The sequence below is a fragment of the Urocitellus parryii genome, chromosome 2 (assembly GCF_045843805.1).
Source record: "Urocitellus parryii isolate mUroPar1 chromosome 2, mUroPar1.hap1, whole genome shotgun sequence".
In the NCBI taxonomy this organism is placed as follows: domain Eukaryota; kingdom Metazoa; phylum Chordata; class Mammalia; order Rodentia; family Sciuridae; genus Urocitellus; species Urocitellus parryii.
In genome coordinates this window covers 42,107,049-42,130,614 of record NC_135532.1, presented here as the reverse complement: position 1 = coordinate 42,130,614, position 23,566 = coordinate 42,107,049, and the positions used below count along the sequence as shown (strand labels likewise).

The window sequence follows — 23,566 nt, the reverse complement described above, 5'->3', positions numbered from 1 at the left end:
TGAACATGTTGCCTTGCCTATTCCAAAGACACAGACATTGATTGTCCTTACCTTCTGCTGGCAACATTGAATAAACCTTTAAGGAGAACAGGGAAAATAACTTGGTATAAAAATGCTACCATACTGGGAAAAAAAACGATACAGGAATTTGTGCTTTCCTAATAGTAAATTATCTTTATTATCTTCAAATATAAGGATGTTTACTAAAGCAGTATTTATAAAGATGTGCACAAATGACTCAAATCATATGAACAGCTGTCATGTCTTGAACATGCAATCATAGCTGTTTATAACCTATATTGTAATTTTTTATCATCTGCATGTTGATGCAGAAAATTTTTCTATGCATTTGGACTTATAGTTATCCCATGACTTATCAGAGCTATATATCCTGATATCCCAAACATTATGTAGGAATCATAGGCCATAAAATAATAAAGGGCTGGGGTTGTAGCTCTGTAATAGAGTACTTGCCTAGCATGTGTGAGGCACAAAATTAAAAAAATAAGTCATAGAATGTGAAGTAATTTGTAAAAGAAAATTTTCAAGTAAATTCATAAATTGTCAAGACTCTTTTTCCTCACCTCTTGTTTAGTAATGTTTTTACTATATTCTAAATTCAATTGCCTTTGTATAAGATTAATATTTTAAAAAATTAGTTTTGTCACCAGATGTGGCTGCACCTATCTATAATTCCAGCAGCTTGGGAGGCTGAGATAGGAGGATCACAAATTCAAAGCTAGGCCACAACATATCGAGGAGTCCTTGTCTCAAAATAAAAAATAGGGTGTGGGGCTGAGATTGTGGCTTGGAGGTAGAGTGCTTACCTAGTATGTGTGAGGCACTGGTTTCAATTTTCAGCACCACATAAAATAATAAAATAAAGGTATTGTGTCCACCTACAACTAAAAAATAAATATTAAAAAAAAGGGCGGGGTGTGGTTCAGTGATTTAAGTTCCCCTATGTTTAATCTCTAGTACCAAGGGGGGGTGGGTAAATTGAACTAGATAATATTTTGTATATTTGGGAAAACCTGGATGAAGCATTTCTATAAGACCTTTTCCTACAGCACTGGGGATTGAATGCAGGGGCGCTTAACCACTGGGTCACATCCTCGAACCTTTTTATGTTTAATTTTGAGACAGGGTCTCCCTAAGTTGCTTAGGGCCTCAATAAATTGCTTAGGGCCTCAATAAATTGCTGAGGCTGGTTTTGAACTTGTGATCTTCCTTCCTCATCCTACCAAGCCACAGGGATTACAGGTGTGTGCCATCACATTCAGCTGTGATGCCTTCTTGATTCTACTAACATGAAAAATATTTGTTATCTATAATCTTAAAATATTGCCTTCAGTTCTTCATAGAAGGTTCTATATAAGAGAAAAATTTGCATGGTAGCCAGGTAACTTGATATAGTGTTATATAATTCCTCGTCAGATTATACCAAACCACAAGCTTATTTGTCAGTCAGTGAGTATACACTCTGGGGAGGTTAGAACAAGGTGGTCAGAGTTGACTGTCTTATTGAGAGGGCTAGCAACATGAACTGACAAAATTGTGAAAGTACAGAATCTTAGTGTAATAGTGACTCTTAGCACTTTATCAATATGCTAACATACAAGCCATCAGAATTTCTGTTATAAAACAATTAACTTTACTGTACTAGTGGTAGTTCCCAGCATTTTTTTTAATTTTTAAGGAATTTTATCCAAAAAGATAAAATTTGTGAGATTAAGCTCTCAAAACAAAATTAAATTGATGAACACATTTCAATCCTTGATGAAAAGAAAAAGCTTTAATAATTTATCTTACCAATAACATATTAGAGTTGATCCTTTGAGCTTTCTTCTTGGCTCATGACAAATTTAGGAGGGGTAAAAACATCTAAAATTTATTTATTTTTGTTTCTAGTGTTTCATTTGCAGTTTTAATTGCTAATGAAATTAGCAAATTAAAATGGAAATTTCAGCTGGCTTGGTACATGCCTGTAATGTCAGCAAACTAGGGAGGCTAAAGCAGGAAGATCGCAAGTTCTAGATCAGCCTTTGCAACTTAGCAAGACCCTGTCTTTTTTTTTTTAATTTTTTATTCCAATTTGTTATATAACAGCAGAATTCATTTCAATTCATATTACACATATAGAGCACAATTTTTCATATCTCTGGTTATATACAAAGTATATTCACACCATTTATGTCTTCATACATGTACTTAGGATAATGATATACATCTCATTGCAAGACCTTGTCTTAAAATAAAAATGTAAAAAGAGCTATGGATGTAGCCCAGTGGTAAAGCAGCTCTGCCTTCAATCCCCAGTACCATTTCGAGGCAAGGTGGGGGGTGGGGTTTGTGAAATAAAAATTGATTATATTTGAACTATATGCTTTAATTTCTGTATTAGCCTCATAGCCTTTGCTATAGTAATTTAAAAATTATAAAATGTACAAAAGTGAAAAATTTTTTAAATAAAAATTGGGACTGGAAGGAATCTCATTGGTAGGCTTAAACTTGATACCACTATCTAGATTTTATTTAAATCCTTCTGGAGAAGTATCTAGTTCTCAGATAATCAAGGTGTATGTGGTGTGATTTGAGAATATTCAAAGGCCTGGAGATCCCAAACATTACACAGTGCCTGCAGTTGGCTAATTCAGTCATCCTCAGCATCACATAAAAATAAATAAACATACTGTATGTTAATCTACAACTAAAAACCTATTTTTAAAAAAAGAATCCACTTTTCCCTCACACAAACCTTTTCCTTTAAAAAAAATTGGTTATCATGAGTAATCTGTATAATTCAGGGAACTGTTCCACTCAAGTACATGTTTTTACTTTAGTTGAACTTAGACTTGCATTGTTGTCACTATTAGTTGAAAGGCAAATAGTAGAATCAGGGATTGGTTTAAGTGCCTCAAAGGATTAAATTTTAAATTTTTTTTCTTATATTTAAAATCCAGTGAATTTTTTGAATTGTATGTATAAGTAGCCAGGTTGTGGTAGCACTATACTTCCAACAACTCAGGTGGCAGGAGGATTGCAAGTTTGAGGCCATCCTGAACAATTAGTGAAAACATGTCTCAAAATAAATAGTATTAGAGATGTAACTCAGTGGTGGAGTTCTTGCTTAATGTACATGAGGCCCTGAGTTCAATCCCTAATACCAAAAAAGGGGGATAAATAATTACTCAAAACTGTAAGCTAACAAATTTTTGTCTTTTGGTACTGTGATTAAATTACTGTTTCTAATTTGCATTTCATGAGCATTGCATGTTTTACCTGTATAGCACTTTAAAAAATTATCTTTGAAAATATCAAAGGCAATAGTTTTTATAGCCAAATATCCCCTACCAGACAGCATAAAGAATGAACACAGGTTCCATAAGTCTTGGTTCTACTATTGTGTGAGCCAGATTAAAAGGAATGCTTACTCAAATAACTCCCATCCATTTTTGTTCAGTATGAGTATCAGGATCAGTGGTAACAAGTTATAGTGATAGCTAAAACATACTGAGTCTATATGGGACAGGTCATCCAGTAGTTAGTCGATTTGTAAGGACTATTTCATTTATTTCTATTATTAACCTCTTTTTTCCCTGAGGGCACCAAGATGTTAGAGAAGTCGACTCACTCGACCAGTGTCACACCTAGTGATTGATTAGAACTTAAAATCAGAGTGGAGTTTCAGACTTTGCCATGTGATGTTATGGTACATTGTTTTATTCTAAGCATTATTCAAGGCCTTTCTGTATGCTATAAATTTACTTTAATCTCTGATTTTTAAATGTAAAATTATCAGCATGAATCTTAATGCCAAAGCTGTCCTTTTTTGCTCCATCTAATAGTGAGTTTTGTAAGTATTACTGGACCTTTTGATAGAAGTGCTTTTACCCTCACTTCTGGGAACCATGCCAAATTATTTAAACATTTTACTTCTGTTTGTGTTTGGAGAAGAGAAGTAAAATGAAAAGTTCTTAATGAAATTCAAGTGTTTTGTCATTCATTGTCCACTGGAATTTAAGGTAATTTCATTTCTAACAGAGAAAGAGTAGCTAATTGGTCATGTATTGAGGAACAATAAATGGTCCCTGATGAGCTCAACTTTTTTTTCCCCTCATATTTTTAGTTTTTGCTTATAATAAAATAGCAACTAGAGTGTGCAGTTAACAGGGGATGCATAAGCAGTAAAGGATTTCTTGCATCAAATGCTATGCATACTCTTCCTTCCCCTTTCCCATTATCACACACTTGCATTTTACCTGTGGATCCAGACTTTACAGAATGAAAAGCAGTCTGCTTTCATTGGAGTGGTTGAGAAATCATGCCTGACTTGACCTAAAGAAAAAATATTGCAATGGGTAAATTGAAAATAATTAAAATTTGTAATTATTTGAAGAGGCAGTGTAAATCTTGGATGACCTATTCCCACATTTATAAGAACTGTAGTTAACTGTGCTGCCTTCCTCTGCCCTCCACAGTTTGGGCACCTGCAGTGCTTGCATGCAGTAGAGTGCTAGTGACTTAGAAGTAATGCTCCACTTTAAGGTAAAGCTAGCCACTAAACATACTCTCAAGTTCAAGATGATAGTTTACATAAGGAAAGAATACAAGCGAAAAGGGAGTTATATAAATAAAGATGTTTAGACTATGAGGAAAAATTCTTGTATTTTGGACTAAATGTTCAGTGAAGGTTTTTTGTTGTCTAACAGGTAAATAGATATTCTCTTGGCTGCTGCTAGTTTTCTTCTCCTAGAAAAGTGAAAATTAGATAAAGGACTGAGAGTCTTACAGTGTTCTGATGAAAAACAGAAGCTATACAATAATTAAAAACAACAAAAATAAGATGCCAAAAGTCTCCATTACATTAGCCGTCATTTATTTACCTTACTCTGCACATACCTAAAACTTGTGGGTGGCTGTTGTTTCTGATAAAAGTCTAGGATTAAACAAAGTCCAGTGTGAATCATCGTTCCCTTGCTGATTGTAGGCCCCTTTCAAGGTACCTTGCTAGCTAATGTAAGAGGCATACATATTGGGGGCATCATGTATTTTCTTAAAAACTATAAATATTTAAAATAGGGATAGTATATATTTACCAAACTCAAAAAGATGTCTGAATTGCTTCATTATAATATGGTGAATTATGATTAGGAGATAAATGCTGGAAAAGGAATTTTGAATTTTTTATTAGTTTGCTTTGAGATGGGGTCTCACTGTGTTTTCCCAAGCAGGCCTTGAACTCCTGGAGTCAAGCCAGCCTCCTGCCTTAGTCTCACAAGTACCTAGCGTTATAGGCCTGTGCCACCAGCCTGGCTTGGAATCTTAAACCACCCTCCCCATCTCTGATAAGCTGTATGATCATGAGCAAGTGTCAATTATGCTAGAACTTGGTTATTTGAGTTGTTTTATTTTCATACAGAAGAATTAATTCAGTATTCTTTTATTAAGAAGCAGCTAATGGTTGAATCATGAGGTTCCTGGTTTTATGAGCCAAAAGTTATCAAGTTTCTATGTTGCACAGAGGCAGATTTTTTCTTCTTCTTTTATTCTTAGTCTGGGCATCAGCTAGAATGCAGTCCCTTAAGTCCATCAGCCAGTTCATGAATTGTCCCTCTGGATGGGCACATGTGAATGTAGGTCAAAGGATTTGCCCTTCCTTCAGTAAAACTGTAATGTTGAACTGAGTGGGTTTTTCCTACTTGTCATGATTTTGCTGCTTCTAGTAATAAGTCTTTGTTGTTGTTTTGCTTTAAAAAAAACACTATGGGATATAGATATACAGATTAGACGGCTGCTAACTGGTGGCCTAGTATAGCTAGTGTTCGGGTTTATTTTTTGGAAGGGATTTTTTTTCTTTTGTTTTGGTAAGAAGGTTGCCCATTTTATTAATTGAGTCAGTTGGCAATGTCTGATGGTTTCACATAAAACTCTGATTCTCTTGCACTTTGTTGAATAAAACAATTTGGGAAGAGCATACCTACATTCCTGCAGAATAGCAGTCATCTGTAGCAGAGAACTTATAGCCCTCCTGAGGTGGAGCCTGTGCTCTATTTCCAATTCACCATAGCCCTTCCTCTCACTCTTGCTTTCTGCTTTACCTGACACACTCTGTCCTGCAGTATCTAGTAGATATTCTGTAATGATAGAGGTATCTATGTTATCCACCATAGCGGCCACTAGCCACATATGGCTCTGTGTACTTAACTGTAGCTAGTGTGTCTGAGAAATGGAATTTTGAATTTTATCCATTTTAATTAATTTATATACATACATATGGGATGCAGTGTTTTCCTTTATTATATATTTCCCTAGAGTGAAAAATAATTAATTAATTCTAACACCTTATGTATATCTCTTCTTTTCTATGCCATATCTGAATGTTGGTGTGTTATCACTATGCCTGTTCTGGCACCTAGGCATATGAAAGGGGTCTGTGCTTTCACAAAGCTTACAAATTATAAGTATTTGTAGAAGACACTTGTCCAAGAAATGTGACATTTGCTATATGATCCTTCCAGTAGGCCTTCCAGATAAGGATATGTAATTTAATTCCTTATCAACTGCAACCCCCAAAATTCTCCATTGCCTCCCAGATCCACATTCTAATAGTTTTGACATATACTTACTATTGCAGTTCCTCTAAGAAACTGTCTTTGTTCCACTCCCCAGTTTTGGAACTTTCTAAAATATGCTGTCTTAAAACTAGGCTGCTTTAGAATTTTTTCATAATAGTAAATCAGCTCAGCCTTCACCTGGTTATTTTATTACCTCAGCCTTCTGTCTACCTATTCCCAAGCTGTACCTTCTTCCAGAACTTCTTTTTTGTTTCCTGTCAGGATAAAGTGTGTGGGTGCTTGCTCACAGGCAGTCCCAGTGCTCCACTGTTTTTCCTGATTCTATCTGCTGTTAGAAGTTTTTCTTTCACCCTGCAAATGTCAGCCTCTTTCTCTCTCTTGGGAGGCACTGTGTACCTCCATTCATTGCTTCATTCTCTCCCTTTCAAAACTGAAATCTAAATTTAAGAAAATACACACTCTTTTGTAAAACCTGTCATTTTAAGAATAACATAAATATTGCAATCAAATGTAGCTACAGCATAAATGATAGATGAACGCTAAAATGATAATTACATTATGAAATAACTCCCACATTTGCCATTGCTAGTGGAAACATTTGTTATTCGGTGTTGTTTGAAGTTGTTTAATTCTGTTGCTGATAACCAGATTAGCAAGGCAGTATTTCATAAGGTTTTCTGCTTAGGCATGAAAGTAGTCTATGTGTATAAAATCAGACATTATTATGGCATTTGTTAATATGATATTTGACCTTTTCCTTTTTGATTTAGTTGTCCAGTTAAGGTGTTATTTATTTGCTCAACAAATATTTATTGAGTTGCTGTGATATATTTGCCAATAAGTATTAGCTAAAATTTGTAGCCTTTACTTCCCGGATCTGCCAACAGCTTAGAGCCATAATTTGACATTTTTCCATTTTGTCAAGTTTTAACAATGTTCATCTTCTGAAATATTTGAGGGATGTATATACTGCTCTCATTTTTAATAATGCCAAACAATTTAAAAATTGAATTTCCAGTTTAGTATAACTCTTGATAAAGCATAATAATGAAGAATATCTTTAAATGATTTTGGTAAGGGTGATTATGGACCATTATTATATCCTAATAACTAGTGATATTGACTTAATAGGCATTTTTTGTGTGGATGTGGGGGGGGTAGGGCTGTTATAAGGGAGAATCTACTCTTGCTTTGTGTGTGTGTGAGAGAGAGAAAGGTTACATCAGTTATTGGCAGGCTGATGACTATCAAGAAGAAATTATTTATTTTGAACTGAGTTCCATGGGATTTTAATTAGAGGCTGTATTCTCTTAAGTCAGCGGAATGCATTACAATTCTTATAACCCATATAGAGCACATTTTTCATATCTCTGGGTGTATACAAAGTGTATTCACACCAATTCGTGTCTTCATATATGTACTTTGAATAATAATGAGCTGTATTCTGTTGTATGGTCTGAATTCTGTTATATGGGACCATATAGAATGAAAATCTTAATTTCAGTTCTGTTGTTGGCTTTATCATAAGAAGAAAGTAAGATTGGGGTGATAAAGGGAAAGCTCTTAACACAGTTTCCAGAACATAGTGCTTTTTGTTTTTATTTTTTTTTTAATTTTTTTTTTAGTTGTAGTTGGACTCAATATCTTTTTTTTCTTTTTTTATTGGTTGCTCAAAATATTACAATGATCTTGACATATCATATTTCATACATTTGATTCAAGTGGGATATGAATTCTTATTTTTACCACAGGTACTGATTGCAGGATCACATTGGTTATACATCCACCTTTATATATACTGCCATACTAGTGTCTGTTGTATTCTGCTCCCCTTCCTATTCCCCCCTCCTCTCCCCTCCCCTCCCATCATCTCTCTCTACCCCACCTACTGTAATTCATTTCTCTCGCTCTTTTTTCCCCCTTTCCCCTCACATCCTCTTATATGTAATTTTGTATAACAATGAGGGTGTCCTTCCATCTTCCATGTAATTCCCCTTCTCTCTCCCATTCCCTCCCACCTCTCGTCTCTGCTTAATAGTGATTTTCTTCTCATGCTCTTCCTCCCTGCTCTGTTTTGAGTCGCCCTCCTTATATCAAAGAAGACATTTGGCATTTGTTTTTTAGGGATTGGCTGACTTCACTTAGCATAATCTGCTCTAATGCCATCCATTTCCCTGCAAATGCTATGATTTTGTTATTTTTTAGTGCTGAGTAATATTCCATTGTGTACAAATGCCACATTTTTTTATCCATTCATCTATTGATGGGCATCTAGGTTGGTTCCACATTCTAGCTATTGTGAATTGTGCTGCTATGAACATTGATGTAGCTGTATCCTTATAGTATGCTCTTTTTAGGTCTTTGGGGAATAGTCCGAGAAGGGGAACAGCTGGGTCGAATGGTGGTTCCATTCCCAGCTTTCCAAGGAATTTTCATACTGCTTTCCAATTTGGCTGCACCAATTTGCAGTCCCACCAGCAATGTACAAGTGTACCCTTTTCCCCATATCCTCACCAGCACTTGTTGTTTGACTTCATAATGGCTGCCATTCTTACTGGAGTGAGATGGTATCTTAGAGTGGTTTTAATTTGCATTTCTCTAATTGCTAGAGATAGTGAGCATTTTTTCATGTATTTGTTGATTGATTGTATATCCTTCTCTGAGAAGTGTCTGTTCAGATCCTTGACCCATTTGTTGATTGGGTTATTTGTTTTCTTATTGTTTAATTTTTTGGACTCAATATCTTTATTTATTTTTATATGGTGCTGAGGATGGAACCCAGGGCCTCACACGTGCTAGGTGAGTGCTCTACCTCTGAGCCACAACCTCAGCCTCAATATAGTGCTTTTTAAATGTCTGTTTTCATGTGCTATCAGTTTGTTGGTGTTTTAGCTCTTGGGTTACATGACCTTGTAAACTTTCTCTTTGATGGGAAGAAATAGGAGATAATGCTCTCTATTTTTATTTAGTTCCCCACCCCCGTGATACTGGGGATTGAACTCAGAGTCTCTTTACCACTGAGCTACATCTCAGTCCTTTAAAATTAAAAAAAAAAAAATTGAGACAAGATCTTTTTAAGACTGTCCTTGAATTTGTCATCCTCCTGCCTCAGCCTCCTGAGTTTCTTAGATAACAGACATGTGCCACTGTATCCAACTTTAATGACTCTTTAAATAATAATATTAAACTCAGAATTCAGTGAAGTTGATTTTGACTATTCCCTTAAATAGTAAAAAAGCCAAATAATTTTATGTGGCCCAAGTTATACAGTAATAGTAATTGTTAGTCATTATTTCTTTTCTTTTTTAATTAATTAATCAATATATCTTACAGTAGACTGCATTTTGACATAAAATTGTACACAAGTAGAGCACAGCTTCTCTTGTCATTATTTCTTGTCCAGAGAAATGAGTTGCTCTTGGTGCCATTCAACATTAGGTGTTTGAATCTATGTTAATCTTAAGTGTGAGGCATAGAGAGTAACTCATATCTTTATATAAAACTTGCTGATTAAGAAATATTAAAATCAGCATATTACAATGATTCAGCCACATCAGTGTTTATAGCAGCTCAATTCACAATAGCTAAACTGTGGAATCAACCTAGGTGTCCCTTAACAGATGAATGGATTAAAAAATGTGGCGCGCACACAAACACACATTCACACAATGGAATATTACTCAACCTTAAAGAAGAATGAAATTATGGCATTTGCCAGTAAGTATATGGAGATGGAGAATATCATGCTAAGTGAAATAAGCCAATCCCCTATAAAACAAAAGCCGAATGTTTTCTCTGATATGTGGATGCTAATTTGCAATGTGGTGGGGTCAGGGTTGGGGGGTGACTAGGGAAGAAAAGAGTTACCTTAGATTAGGTAGAGAGGAGTGAAGGGAGGGGAGGGGGATATGGGGGTAAGAAAGATCGTAGAATGAATCAGACATTATTACCTTATATACATATATAATTATACAACCTGTGTGATTTTACATCATGTACAACCAGAAGAATGAGAAATTATACTCCATTATATATAATGTATCAAAGTGCATTCTACTGTCACTAATTAAAACAAATAAAAAATATTTTAAAAAAGAATTTAAGATAGAAGGTGTTAGTTTTTCGTTTATCTTATTTTCATTTGTAGTAGCGGAGTAAATGGAGCATCTCATATACAGATTTTTGTAATAAAGTGAATTCTATCAGTTTTATAGTAACACAGTCTGACCCCTCTTCTTGGGTTATAGTTGCTCAAGCAAGAAATCTAAGCCCAATTATTCTTATTGCCTTTCTTCCTCTTTTGTACCCCAGTTCAGTTGAACAATTTCTATTGAATCTCTCTTCAAAATATTTTCATAATTTGCTAAACTTGACTTTTACCTCTTTAGCATCACCCTCATCCAAATGAGTATTATTTTTCCTCTGTATTAGGACAGTAGCTTTTCTAGTTTCTGGGCTCCATGTTTACTCCACACCATCCTGCAAAGAGTAGTCAGAGGAGTATTTTAAAAACACAGGTCTGGTCACTTTTTTACTTTAAAATTCTCTGATTAAACTTAAGCTTCCTAAAATAAATAAAGTTAAGCTTCCTAAATATAATCTATGGTATAAGATAGATATCTGTAATTTTCTGTCAAGTTTTTAGTGTGTTTGCTGTTACAACTCAGGCAACTAATTTAGGGACTATTTGCAAACTTCACCAACTTGAGCTTCTAAGAATATAATTCTCAGCTACCTAAAATTTAAATTAAGTTTTTTTTTTAAAGAAATGGAGTTGTATTTAGAATGCATCCATATTCAAACCTATTTAATTTTTAATGCTTATAAATATTATGCTTTGACAAAATAAGTATGATTTATGATGCCACAACAATTATCTCATAAATGTATATTTTCAAGCACTTTGTCTCCAACTATGGAAAATGTAAAAAGATACAGTTAAATCCTAACCTTCTATGAATATGTATATTCATATTCATAATGATGCTAAGAATCAGCACCAAAAACTTTTAGATTTGTAAAACAAAGTGACCACAGAATATTGCTTTTCTATTACTGTTTCTTGAAAATAACATATTTTTAAATTTTCTGCAAAAGTCAAAGCCATTTTAAAAAATAGTCAGGCCTCTTAACTTGCTTGCAGTTCAGCCCAGCACCTCTGTATGTGGTTTGGCTATTCTGATTTGCAAACCAAATAGTTCCAAATCATATTATTCTGATAAACCCAGGTAAACTTTCTTTTGACTTTGAAAGCCTGTTGAGGTCAGTAATGTTTAATTTAGTATATTGTTCAGTGATGAAATGGAGTTGCAAATTGTTCTGACACTTCATGAGATAAAGTTAAATGAATTATTTAGTGTTAATTAAAGAACCTGCTAAATTATTTTAAACCAGTCAAGGTTAATTAAGGTATTTTAAGATTTGGTTCTTGAAAAATAGGCTGTATTTTCAGTTCCTAACCTTTTGAGCTTGTAATCATAAGATGCCCTCTTCTTATTAAAACAAAACCCTTGAAGTTGACTTTTTTGAAGTACAATACAAATACAATTCAACAAAGGTTGAATTTTTATATTAGCTCTTTATTTTAAAGCAATGATCATTGTTTTTCTTTATTTAAAAGATTAAATATTTTGAGGTTACATACATCATGCCAGTCTGGATGGTGAAACTGACTTTTAGAATTGCTGAAGAATTTTTCTATAAAGGAAAGTATGCCACATGGACCTGAGTCAGGAAGCAGTGACTACAAAAAAATTCTTTATGTGTGACATACGAAAGGCAAAAGTAATATAGTACTTACTATTTATGATTGCATATCCGGTAAATTTCTGAAGATATTTCCAGAGTATTTTTTAACATTTTATAAAATAATAATTTTATGTATTTAAAGCTTAAGTATGGATTAATAAATGAATGAATTTAAATATTTACATTTCCATATAGAAATAAGTATACTGAATTTGGGGCTCATGGTAAAGTATACCTAATACCTAATAATGTAGATTTCATATATAAAAAATAGTTGGTAGACATTGAGTATCTCAGTATTTTGCTGTTATATACCTAAAAATAAACAGAATAGAGAATTACCTTCATCTAAAATGATTTATCTTCATCCATATTTAGTAAGAACATTTTAAAATAGGTACTTTTTGTACTTCGAGGTGTCTTTTTGAATTTTGAATGAAAATTAGCTTTAGTACTTATTCTGTTGAACCAAGAATTTAAAGTCTGAGTCAAATTTTATATAATATACAATTTTAAGCATGTATTATTTTTGAATGACCAACATTTTATGGCTTTCAAATTAACCATCCAAAAAATAATGGTATTTTGTATTTATTAGGCATACTTCCTTTTTTTATTATAAAAGTAATAGATGCTTATTGCAGAAAATTTAGGAAACATACAGAAATCTTAAAATGCACTAATACTGATCTCTTCCTTTTCATCTTTCATGTTAATTTCACCGTTTTTTTAAAAAGATGCTTTCTTTTTGTTTTTATTAAGTAGGCAATTTTCTAACAACGTTTTTCAACTTCTTTGCTGTGACCATTGCATCCCACTCCTTCCTTTTGGATTTATTTTCCTTCACCCGAAAGTAAACCTTTCAATAATTCTTTTAAGGATGATCTGTAAATGTCTTAAGGGTTTTGTCCAAAAATACTTTTATTTCATTCTTGCACTTTACTTACAAATTAGCTACATATGAGCATTTTCTTAAATATACTACATATTTATATTCTGATACCCTACTGATGAGAAATCCAAAGATACAGTGAAACCTTTTTTTAAAATTTTTTTAGTTGTAGATGGACACAATACCTTTATTTTATTTGTTTATTTTTATGAGGTGCTGGGGATCAAACCCAGTGCCTCATGCATGCTAGGCAAGTGCTCTACCACTGAGCCACAACCCTGGCCCCACCTTTTTTTTTTTTTTTTAAGCTGCACTTTTCTCCTCTTAAAACAGTTTTTTGGATTAGCAAATGAATTTCTCTTAACTTTTAAAGTAAGAAATAAATGTTTGAATGTGTCTTTCCACATTTAATACAAACAAAATATCCTAAGTCTGTTACTTGAAGATGTATGTTCAGGTATTATGTTTTGTAATATGCTATACATGGTGTCATGTATTTTATGGCTGTTTTCTCAAAGGCAATATTTCAAATTATATTTTAATTTGGATGGAGTCCTATAGTAGTTTTAGACCATTCCTATCTTTTAGAAGTCTGTAATCACCAAAATGTTCTGTATCTGTACTAGCCAATGAGACCTTTGGTGCTGATTATACGAGGTACTAGACCTTAGGTGCTGATTTATTCCATTTTGTTAGCCTTTATTTCTAATTAAATAAATGGAAATTTTGAATTAGCAACTTGATTAATTTTAGTTTATATAGTTTATTTTTATTTGTAGGGTTGGTTAGTTAATTGGTTGGTTTTCAGAAATTTTCAGGTGGTTGGTTTCTGGTTTTTAGTAGTTAAGATTTGCCTATACAATATAGGATTAGAAGTAAGTTATAGACTAATGAAGTAACACAATAGTCATATATTTTCACTGTGGTTTTTGAATGTTCTAGTAAGGGTAGTATAATAATCTGATGTTTATACATTAATTGGTATTTATTGAATAAGAATTACAGAAATAAGTCTTCAGGTTTCATTCTGCTAAACAAATAAGTATATATAATGCCTTCTGTTTTTCAGATTGCAAATAGAAGAATCTTCCAAACCTGTAAGGCTATCACAACAACTGGAGAAAGTTGTAACAACAAATTACAAGCCTGTTGCTAATCATCAATATAATGTAAGTTTTCTGTATGTTTCTCTTTATTCGGTGTTATATCTTTATTCTTTTCTGTATTATAGATTCTTAGGTTTTGAAAGTACTCATCAGTCATAAGCCTTACCCTCAGGTGCTTGAATACCTAATCCAGACATAGTAAGGAATATGACAATTTGCTAAGCATAGAAAACAGCTTGCTCTACATCATAAGCCACACCTTAAGAAGACAACCATTGTTCCAAGTATTCTTGATATTCTTTTTTTTTTTGCCCCCCCCCCTTTTTTCTATACCTTTATATTTGTTCATATGAGATCTTAATGTATTGACAAAAAAATTAAAGGTCATACATAGATGTGTACACTTATTATCTATCAATGTTTTTAAAGTATATTTTATACATACTTATATATAATATATAATATATATAATAATACTTATATATTATGTATACTGGCATATTATGTGGTGTTTACACTTCTAAGTGCTTTTTAACTAGTGACACATAATCTTCATACCTACTCCATGAAGTAACTACCACTATTATTATTAGTTTATAGTTGAGGTCCTGAGACTCAAGGAGGTTAGCTTACTTAAGGTCACACAGTCGTTTACCATTCCAGATGTTCAACCCAGATAGTGTGGCTTAAGAATCAAGCTCTTAACCACCATGATTATTGCCACAGGATTAACAGTGCTAAAACAGCTAAGGTTTGGAGGTTTGAAGTAACTGTAATGCAAGAAGAAATGTAATGTTTTTTAAATATATATATATTTTTAGTTGTAGATGAATGCAATGCCTTTACTTTATTTATTTATTTTTTGTGTGGTGCTAGGGATCCAACCCAGTGCCTCACATGTGCTAGACAAGTGCTCTACCTCTGAGCCACAGCCCCAGCCCAAGAAATATAATGATTCAATGAAGCTCAACTTAAGTAGCAGTTAACAGTTGAACTCTTGTATCCTACTTTGTTGCTTAAGATCCCTTTTGATACTGAGCATAGAAAGAATGAAAACCTCTTTTAAAACAAGTGACCTTAAGTGTCCAGATTTATTAAGTACCACAGAACAGTGTCTGCCAAAATAATACTTTATGGTATTTAAGTTTCTAGTGGTTAATTTGCGTGAGACATAGCAAAAGCTTCCAGGGCTAAACAGGCATGTAACTGAGCAGAAGACTGAGGCTTACGAAGGCAAATGCTGGGGAGTGTAAGAACTGTGTACACCTATACCTTCTGGAGACATTCAGATGTTTAAAAAAAAAAAAAAAATGCTGCACTGATTGGATTAAACAAGGCAAAAACTAAAGAAGACCTGGAAGGTAAAGGGAGACAATAGTGTCAGATAATACAAGGGAGGTATTTTTCTGTCAGGTATAGATAAGAGTCTGCTTCTTGTCCTCTTTTGCCTTTTCTCCTCTTAGTTGGGTGCACAGTTATGCAATGTCTGATTGGGATATGTTTTGAGAAATGTGTTGGTAGGCAGTTTGATCATTGTACAGACATATAAAGGGCACTACACAGACCTCCATGGGATACCTTGCATCCCTTGGCTGTATAATACTGTCATATACGTGGTATTTTCTTGACTGAAATGTTGCTATGCTGTACATAATTGTACACATAACTTCCTGGAGTTAATGGAAATAGAAAACTAAAATAATGTAGGTCTTATTTGTCTTTGCCTTTCTTCTTCAATGGTGTTCTTCTCCTATAACCTTTGACTCCTCTCTTCTTCTCTTATGGGCCAGTCTTCTATATACAGTTTCTACTCTTTGTCACAGGGAGGATAAGATAAATAGCACTTTCCATAGGCTGTGAAGAGATATAACCTTTCTGGAGGGAATTTTAGTAATTTGTATCAAAAGTACTATTTAAAAGGATTTGTCCTTTGACTGGCAATCTTGAATATAGGAATTTATAATAGTAAAACAAATGTCAAAAAAATGTATGTACAGTAATGTTTCTCTATGTTGTTTAAGATAGAAAAAGACTGGAAACAAATATCCAGAATTGGAGATTGGTGAAATATCTGACGTCATTGGTTTGGGATGGTAGGAACTAGAGTGATTTTATTCTAATTTTCCTCTTTTTAAAGTCTTTTTTTGAGTTATTAGAATTGTCACAGTGCATGTGGATTGTCTGACTTGTTATCATAAGCGGTAAAATTCTATTAGGATGCAAAGGGGGAAAGCTAAGTGTTATGGCAAGGACGGCACCCTACCCCCACTGTCTAAGGTTTGTCTTCTCTCAACAACAAATGTAAATAAGTCCAAATGCTTTGTATTCTGAACTCCTTGTCAGCATATAAAGAGTTTTTAATATTGATATTTCATTTCAAGGCACGAACCTTTGTGAAGGTTGTCATAGTACAAGAGTCGTTATAGTAAAGAGTCACATAATAATCTTTGATTAAGATTTTATTTACATAAAATCAAAAATTGACTATAATCTATTACATTGCATTTGAATAAATGTTTAGTAATTGTTTCCTATGGGAGTGTATCTGAATGGGTAGAAGCACCTGCACTGCTTTAAAAACATTCAGTATTATAGTATAATGCCTACTGTACAAAACATATGAAACTTTTCTTATATATCAGAAGGAAACACTGATTTTTTAAAAGATTGAGTAATAACATAGTTAATCAGGAATGTTTTAGACATTGCATAATCAAGATTTTTAATGAAAAATTTTAAGCCCAATATATATTTACAAAGTTTTGCAAAGTGTAAAAACATGAAGCCTATTCTTTCATTTTAATGTTTATGGTTCTTTGAATGCAGTTTTCAGAATAAAAATGAGTAGAGATTTCTACAAAACTTAGAGGGTGAAAATTGTATATGTACTTGCAAAAGTATATCTTTTTTCTTTAAAGTGTTGGGGTTGTAGCTCCGTGGTAGAGCACTTGCCTTGCATGTGTGTTTGAATCTCAGCACCACATAAAAATAAATAAATAAAGATATTTGTCCATCTATGACTAAGAAAAAAAATATTAAAAAAAAAAAATGTTGGGGACCAAACCTAGGATCTTGTGCATGCTAGCCAAGCTCTTGGCCACCAAGGTATAATCCTAACCCTATCTTTACATTGATTAGAAAGAAACTTCCTTGCATTTACACCTAGAATAATTTTCACCCACCTATGGCATATGGATAAATTTGCATATACATAGAGACTATACAGATATTTGAACTCCTACTTTGTACTTGGAATTATTCTAAGCATTGAGTTAAAATTTTTCTTTAGTTCACAGACTGTGTGTATCATAATATCCACCATACTTGCCATTCAGAAAGCATACATTAGCCCAAAAGAATTATATAATCAGCATTATCTTTTAGAACACCCCTTCCTTGAAAGCATTATCCTGCAAACCCTCCTTTTATGAGAAGATGACCCTTATATTTCTGTGGCCTTGCCTCTTCCTTCATTAAGTTTCAGAAACTGAAACTAGTTCATGTAAGTCAGCATTTTCCAAAGTATTTTGAAACACTGATTTGTTAGAGTCTCCTTAAGGTGTGTGTGTGTGGGGGGGGGGGGTTGGCGGGAGGGGACAGGGATTGAATAGAGGGATTTCATGTTAAAAGAATTTATAGATTATGATTGTATCTCCCCCTGCAAAATTGACACCTATATTTTAATATTTAAAAATTGGGAACTCTTAGGGTTGGGGATATAGCTCAGTGGCAGAGAATATGCCTAGCCTGTAGAAGACCCTAGGTTTGATTCTCAGCACTACAAAACGGGGTGGGGGTGGGGGTGGGGGAATAAAAGAAACCTTCGGGAATTTATTTAATCCTGCATTTTGCAAGCATTTAAACACCAATTCCCCTTTCCTCATCCTCTGAAGTAGTGAAAATAAACCTTAGGAAAAAATGGGATCTTCAAAGCAGGGTTTACAAGAGAACCCAATGGGTAAGGGGAAAACATTAGAACTTACATTTATCTTGTTTTTCATCTTATAAAGGGAAAAGTTTTAAAAATACTTACCACAGGAATTGGCTTTATACAAACCCTTATGCACTTCCTAAAATCAGTTGTTTTTAGCAAAAGAGTAGAGATAGTACAGCACAGAGGAATTAACTATGGTGCCCACACATGTTTATTTGTTTTCAGCTTTTTGTATTTGGTACTAAATTCTGAGATATATAGGTTATAATACCTTTTGTTAATTAAACTCAGTCTCAAAAATGAGCAGGTGTCTTTAAAAAATTTCCACAAAGAAACTGTAGATAATGCCAATAAAGCAAATACATGTGAATAAAAAAGTAGAAAAACTGATGATCTCTGTCAGTCACTCTATAAAGTAGCAAGAAGGGTAGAGGAATCAGATCCTCTTTAGAACGAGATTGGCTGTTCTAAAATGGAAATTAGCAATACCATTTTAAATATGACTCGTCATTCCCTGTCTTTAATAATGACTCAGTGTGTCTCTCTTGGAAACAGAAACAGCTCAAGATATTTGTAGCAGAAAGGGATTCGGTGTAGGGAATTGGATACAAATAGTTTATGAATACAAAGTGGAAGAATTGGAATTGGAAACGGGAGAAGAAGCCTGGTTACAGAGAAAATTGCCCTTCCTCCTGGTTTCATTCTCCCACTGACAAACACCAGCCATCAAGGGAATCTTGGAAATGTAGCCTGAAGGACCCTGCCACCACAACCACCATGGCCTAAAGCTAAAGCTTGATGCGCCTATCATATTGACCTTTGACCTTGTGGTATAGTACCTTAAGTTATATTGTCTATTGCTGTTACAAAGCTTTCATAGTTGGCAATATTTTTAAAAACTAAGCCTGAGTATTCAGGCTAGGGATGTAGCTCAATGGTAGAGCACCTCTGGGTTCAATCCTTAGTACCACGCCAAAAAAAAGGGGGGGGGGGAGAGAAGGAAGCTAATTTACAAGATTCCTTTCAACTCCCTCCATCTCTCAATCACAATTGTTGTGTGTGTTCCGGTTTTATATGTTGTCATCTGGCATGTGTAAATTTCGTAGTATTCTTTGATAATGGTTCTCAACATGGGCTGGATAGTAGAATCAGCCAGGCGGCTTTAAAAAAGAAAATGCCTCCAGAGTTTGATCATTTGATCCAATGTGGGAGCCAACTATCTCAAGGTGTTTAAAGTTCCCTAGGTTATTCTAGTTTACAACCACTAATCCAAAGAGATAGAAACTTTTTACAGTTCTGTCTGCCATCTCCTGTTGAGGAAGGGATGGGATTCAATAATGATATGAGGGAGGAGATCAGAAAGTTTCTTTCTTCCAAACCCAGGATTTTTAAAAAGAATTAATATCTTCTTGTCTTTGTTATCACCTCTATCCCCTGCTCCTGAGTTTGACAAACAATGTGTTCTCTAGCCCTTCATAAGAAAGTGAGAGAGAACCAGAAACACTTAACTAGAAAAGTGATTAATTCAAGTAATAGAATTGTTATATAGAACCTTGAGGTTAACCCTCAGGAACTAGAAATAAAATTTGTCCTTATGCATAAAAAGAAACAGATTGTTTCTTTAGTGTGGCAACCAACTGTTTTAGTCTTCAGAAGTAAGATTATTTAGTTTGTTTTTTTTTTAATTTTGCTGATTAAAATGGATACCTGCAAGAATGTATCATAAAGGCTTTTCAGCAGTGTTTGCCTAATATAGTACATAGTATATCTTTTCCATTTGAATTTGTACACCAAGGACTGTGGATTCTAAAGAAATCATTTCCTCCAAAGAAATGATGGTAACACACTAAGCAGAAATAGAAGCATTTGTAAAGGGGAAGGGGAAAATGATCTTTCTTAAGGACTTAAAATGCAAAACCATGATACTTGAGGCTGTCATGCTCACTTTCACAGTTAAAATAAAAACCTTCACAGAGACTGCCTTGACATAGCAATCAAAGTATTTCTGCAAACAACAGTCTCAAAATTTACAGACATCTGAGTTATGATATTTTAATTGGTAGTGGGTGGCATTTATAATTTTAGTCAGTGATTACGGTTTCAGTAATGACAGTTGAACATCTCTTTACCACATCCACAATGGATTTTCAACATTTCGTTGAATTTTAATATTGAATAATTTGTTTTCTGTTGCAAAAGTAAGATTAGTTGTGTATGATAGATTTTTTAATTATAAAAATGTATAACTGGAGACAAAAGTTTAAAGTACTTCCTGAATTTAAGTTTATTTCTACGATATTGGCTACATAGTGATGTATGGTCATTAAAGACAGAAGAAGATCAGTAATTAAAATTCACATGACTTAAAAACTATCTGTTTTAATAACTGTCAGTAATATTTTGTATTGGCTGCTAACAAGTTAGATGTCTGACTGCTTTGAGTGTTGTTTCTTTTTTTTTTAAGAGAGATAATTTTTTTAATATTTATTTTTTAGTTTTCGGTGGACACAACATCTTTATTTTATTTTTATGTGGTGCTGAAGATTGAACCCAGCGCCCTGCGCATGCCAGGCAAGCGCGTTACCGCTTGAGCCACATCCCCAGCCCAAGTGTTGTTTCTTTACAGTGCCTGTGTGTCAGAAACAAAGTGCCCAAAGAAAAAATAGTTAACCAACAGAAGTAACATTATCTCAGAACTATAAATTTCTCTGAAGTATACTAGTGCATATTATTTATAGTTTATTTGTGTAATTACTCTTACCTGCAGTACCAAGATTAAGTTGAATACTAAGATTACCACTTCTGTACTGTTTAGATTTTAAAAAGAAAAAAGAAAAGTTAACTTCAAGGACCTTAGTTTTATCCTAAGCATATTAGGTATTATTAACTTAATCAACATGGAAATAATTTAGACCCCTTTTTATAATTACACATATACTGGAACTTCTTACCTGATACAACAAAGGAGAATTTGGGTTATGGACCTGTCTTAGATATTATCAAAAAGATTTAACCAGTTTAGCTTTAAAGCAATATTTTTTTATAAGTTATCCCATAGTACAGGACTATGACAATAATAGATGTTTTGGGGTTTTATAGGGTTTTTTTGCAGTGCTAGGATCAAACTCAGGGCCTTGCACATGCTAGACATGTCCTCTACCACTGAGTTATACCTTTGCCCATTTCTTGTTTTTAAAAAAAATAAACATAAGAATAAATGTGTTGGGGCTTTCAGATTACACTTTTAGGAATTGTTGTTCAGTAGATAAGAGACCTCACTACCTCAAGGAATTGAGCCATTGGTGGACATGGTTAACATAGAATGATTAGCATACATTTCTATTCTGCTTTCCCCTTTAATTTTAAAGAAGGAAAGCATCAACATTCAGTGCAGTCACTGTATTTGAGCAGGAAGTATGTAAACCAATTTAAAAAAAAAAAAATCTAGATAGAATTTGGTGGTTTTCTTCCTACTCATTAACATTATAAATCACAACTTAATCTAACTTCTGATCTTATCCCTGGTAATGATTTTAAAGTTCCTTTCTAATTTATTCTAAATTCTTGCCTTTGAATTCTGGCCATCTTAACTCTGGGTTTGGGAATTGATAACAAACCCTTAAAAAGTTTTTCTCACCATTGCCAAAGAGAATATTATATCTTGACCTCTCTGAAGTAGCCCTTCTTGCTTTACCAGCGTGTTTCTTTGAAAACATTTTTTTCTATTAATCTTCCCAGCTTCACCCATCATTTTATATAATGAAGAGCCTCCAAAGGGTAGAAATCACTTCTTTTTTCTGAATTTATCTGTGTCTATCATCTTCTTTCAACATAAACTAAAGCTGGGAAGGGAGTGAAGACAGTTGTCATGCAGGGTCTGATTGCATATGAAGGATGCAAAGGCCTAATCCCATTCATACTTGTATTCCCCAGGATATGGAGGCTGGGGCAGGAGGATTGGAAGTTCAAGGCCAGCCTGGGCAACTTAGTGACATCCTGCCTCAAAATAGCATAAAATAAAAACTCAGTGGTAACACTCTTAACCTAGCATGCATGAGGCCCTGGGTTCAGTGCTCAGTGATGGGGAAAGAAAATAAGCTAAGCTTTGATCTTCTCCTGGGTCCCCACTTTGTCTTGTCTTCCCTGAAAACCAGTAGCCTTTGACAATAAATGAAATCCCACATCCCACCCAACCCCTTGGGAAGGGAATAAGCAGTTACCATCTCTCTTCTGTATGTAAATAGATTCTTTGATTTATTTTCTAGATCCCAAGGTAAATTTCTCTTATCTCATCACTTGACCGAGGTAAAGGATTATAATGTCTTCATCTCCCAGTCCTGGCTTTTTTCTGCTTTTCACCAGGCCCACTTTCTGGGTTGTACGATACTGTGTAAGTGCAGTATGACAGTGGAAGGGGATGTCAGGATTTAAACTAAGTAAAGATATGTTGTAGTCACTGGTCAGCAAAGAAAAGCTTAACATATTTACCCCATTACACATCCCATGATATCATCCCACTTTTTAACCCAAAGACCCTGATATTTGGATTTGTGGGTTTTATCCGGTCTCTCATCCTTTTTTCTCCCCAATAATGTAATCTTCCATCCTTTTTTGGACCCTAGAGAAAGCCTATATTCTTCTAAATTCTTTGTAACTGCCCATCATGTTCTCTTTTATGCTAGTCTCACCCAGGAAATCTTGAGACTGCCTGGCAGGATTTCATTCCTCCCCAACAATGCAATCTGTATCATACATTTGCATTATTTTCAGCATCGTGATCTTATCCTAGGTAGTTCTGTGATCTACTGTTACTACATTTTAAATGCTCAAGGGCCTCTATGCATTTTAATACATGAGCCCAAAGAAAGAAATACTGTTTTAAAGAGAAGACTATCTTATTTGCTCCATATCTTAGTGCACTGCCTAGTACATAGTCTATGCTTAATCTCCCAAAGAAACGAATAGAATTTTTTTTTTTTTTTTTTGGTACCAGATATTGAACCCAGGGGCTCTTAACCACCGAGTCACATCCCCAGTCCTTTTTATTTTTTATTTTTAGACACTGTTTTGCCAAGTTGCTGAGGCTGGCCTTGAACTTGTTATCCTCTTGCCTTGGTCTCCTGAGTCACTGAGATTGCAGGCATGCACCACTATGCCAAGCAAGATAAATGGATTTTGAGTTTCATTCCCAAGATGTACATATTTTTTAAAAAAATTAAGTTGATTAAGTTACCCCTTTCTCCCTTGTCTGGCTCCTAAGTTTATTTCATTAAAAGGCAATATTGTCAAAGTTGCCTTTTCAGCCACT

At 34.1% G+C, this 23,566-nt stretch overlaps 2 protein-coding genes across 3 annotated transcripts in view; one reads left to right on the top strand and one right to left on the bottom strand.

The window, feature by feature from the left end:
• Nucleotides 1–23,566, bottom strand: part of Kctd4 (potassium channel tetramerization domain containing 4) — a 120,535-nt gene that overhangs the window by 35,754 nt on the left and 61,215 nt on the right. Inside the window, exon 1 of one of the 2 annotated variants that reach the window (XM_026411964.2) lies at nt 4,263–4,339. The exons of the other annotated variant lie outside the window; for it this stretch is intronic. The gene's annotated coding sequence lies outside the window, so the exon portion shown is untranslated. Of the gene's footprint in view, nt 1–4,262; nt 4,340–23,566 lie in introns of those variants that run through there. 2 annotated transcript variants of the gene reach the window in all.
• Nucleotides 1–23,566, top strand: part of Gtf2f2 (general transcription factor IIF subunit 2) — a 148,961-nt gene that overhangs the window by 110,670 nt on the left and 14,725 nt on the right. Inside the window, exon 6 of the mRNA XM_026411965.2 lies at nt 14,288–14,387. Within this exon, the coding sequence (XP_026267750.1) occupies nt 14,288–14,387 (100 nt within the window). The remainder of the gene's footprint in view (nt 1–14,287; nt 14,388–23,566) is intronic.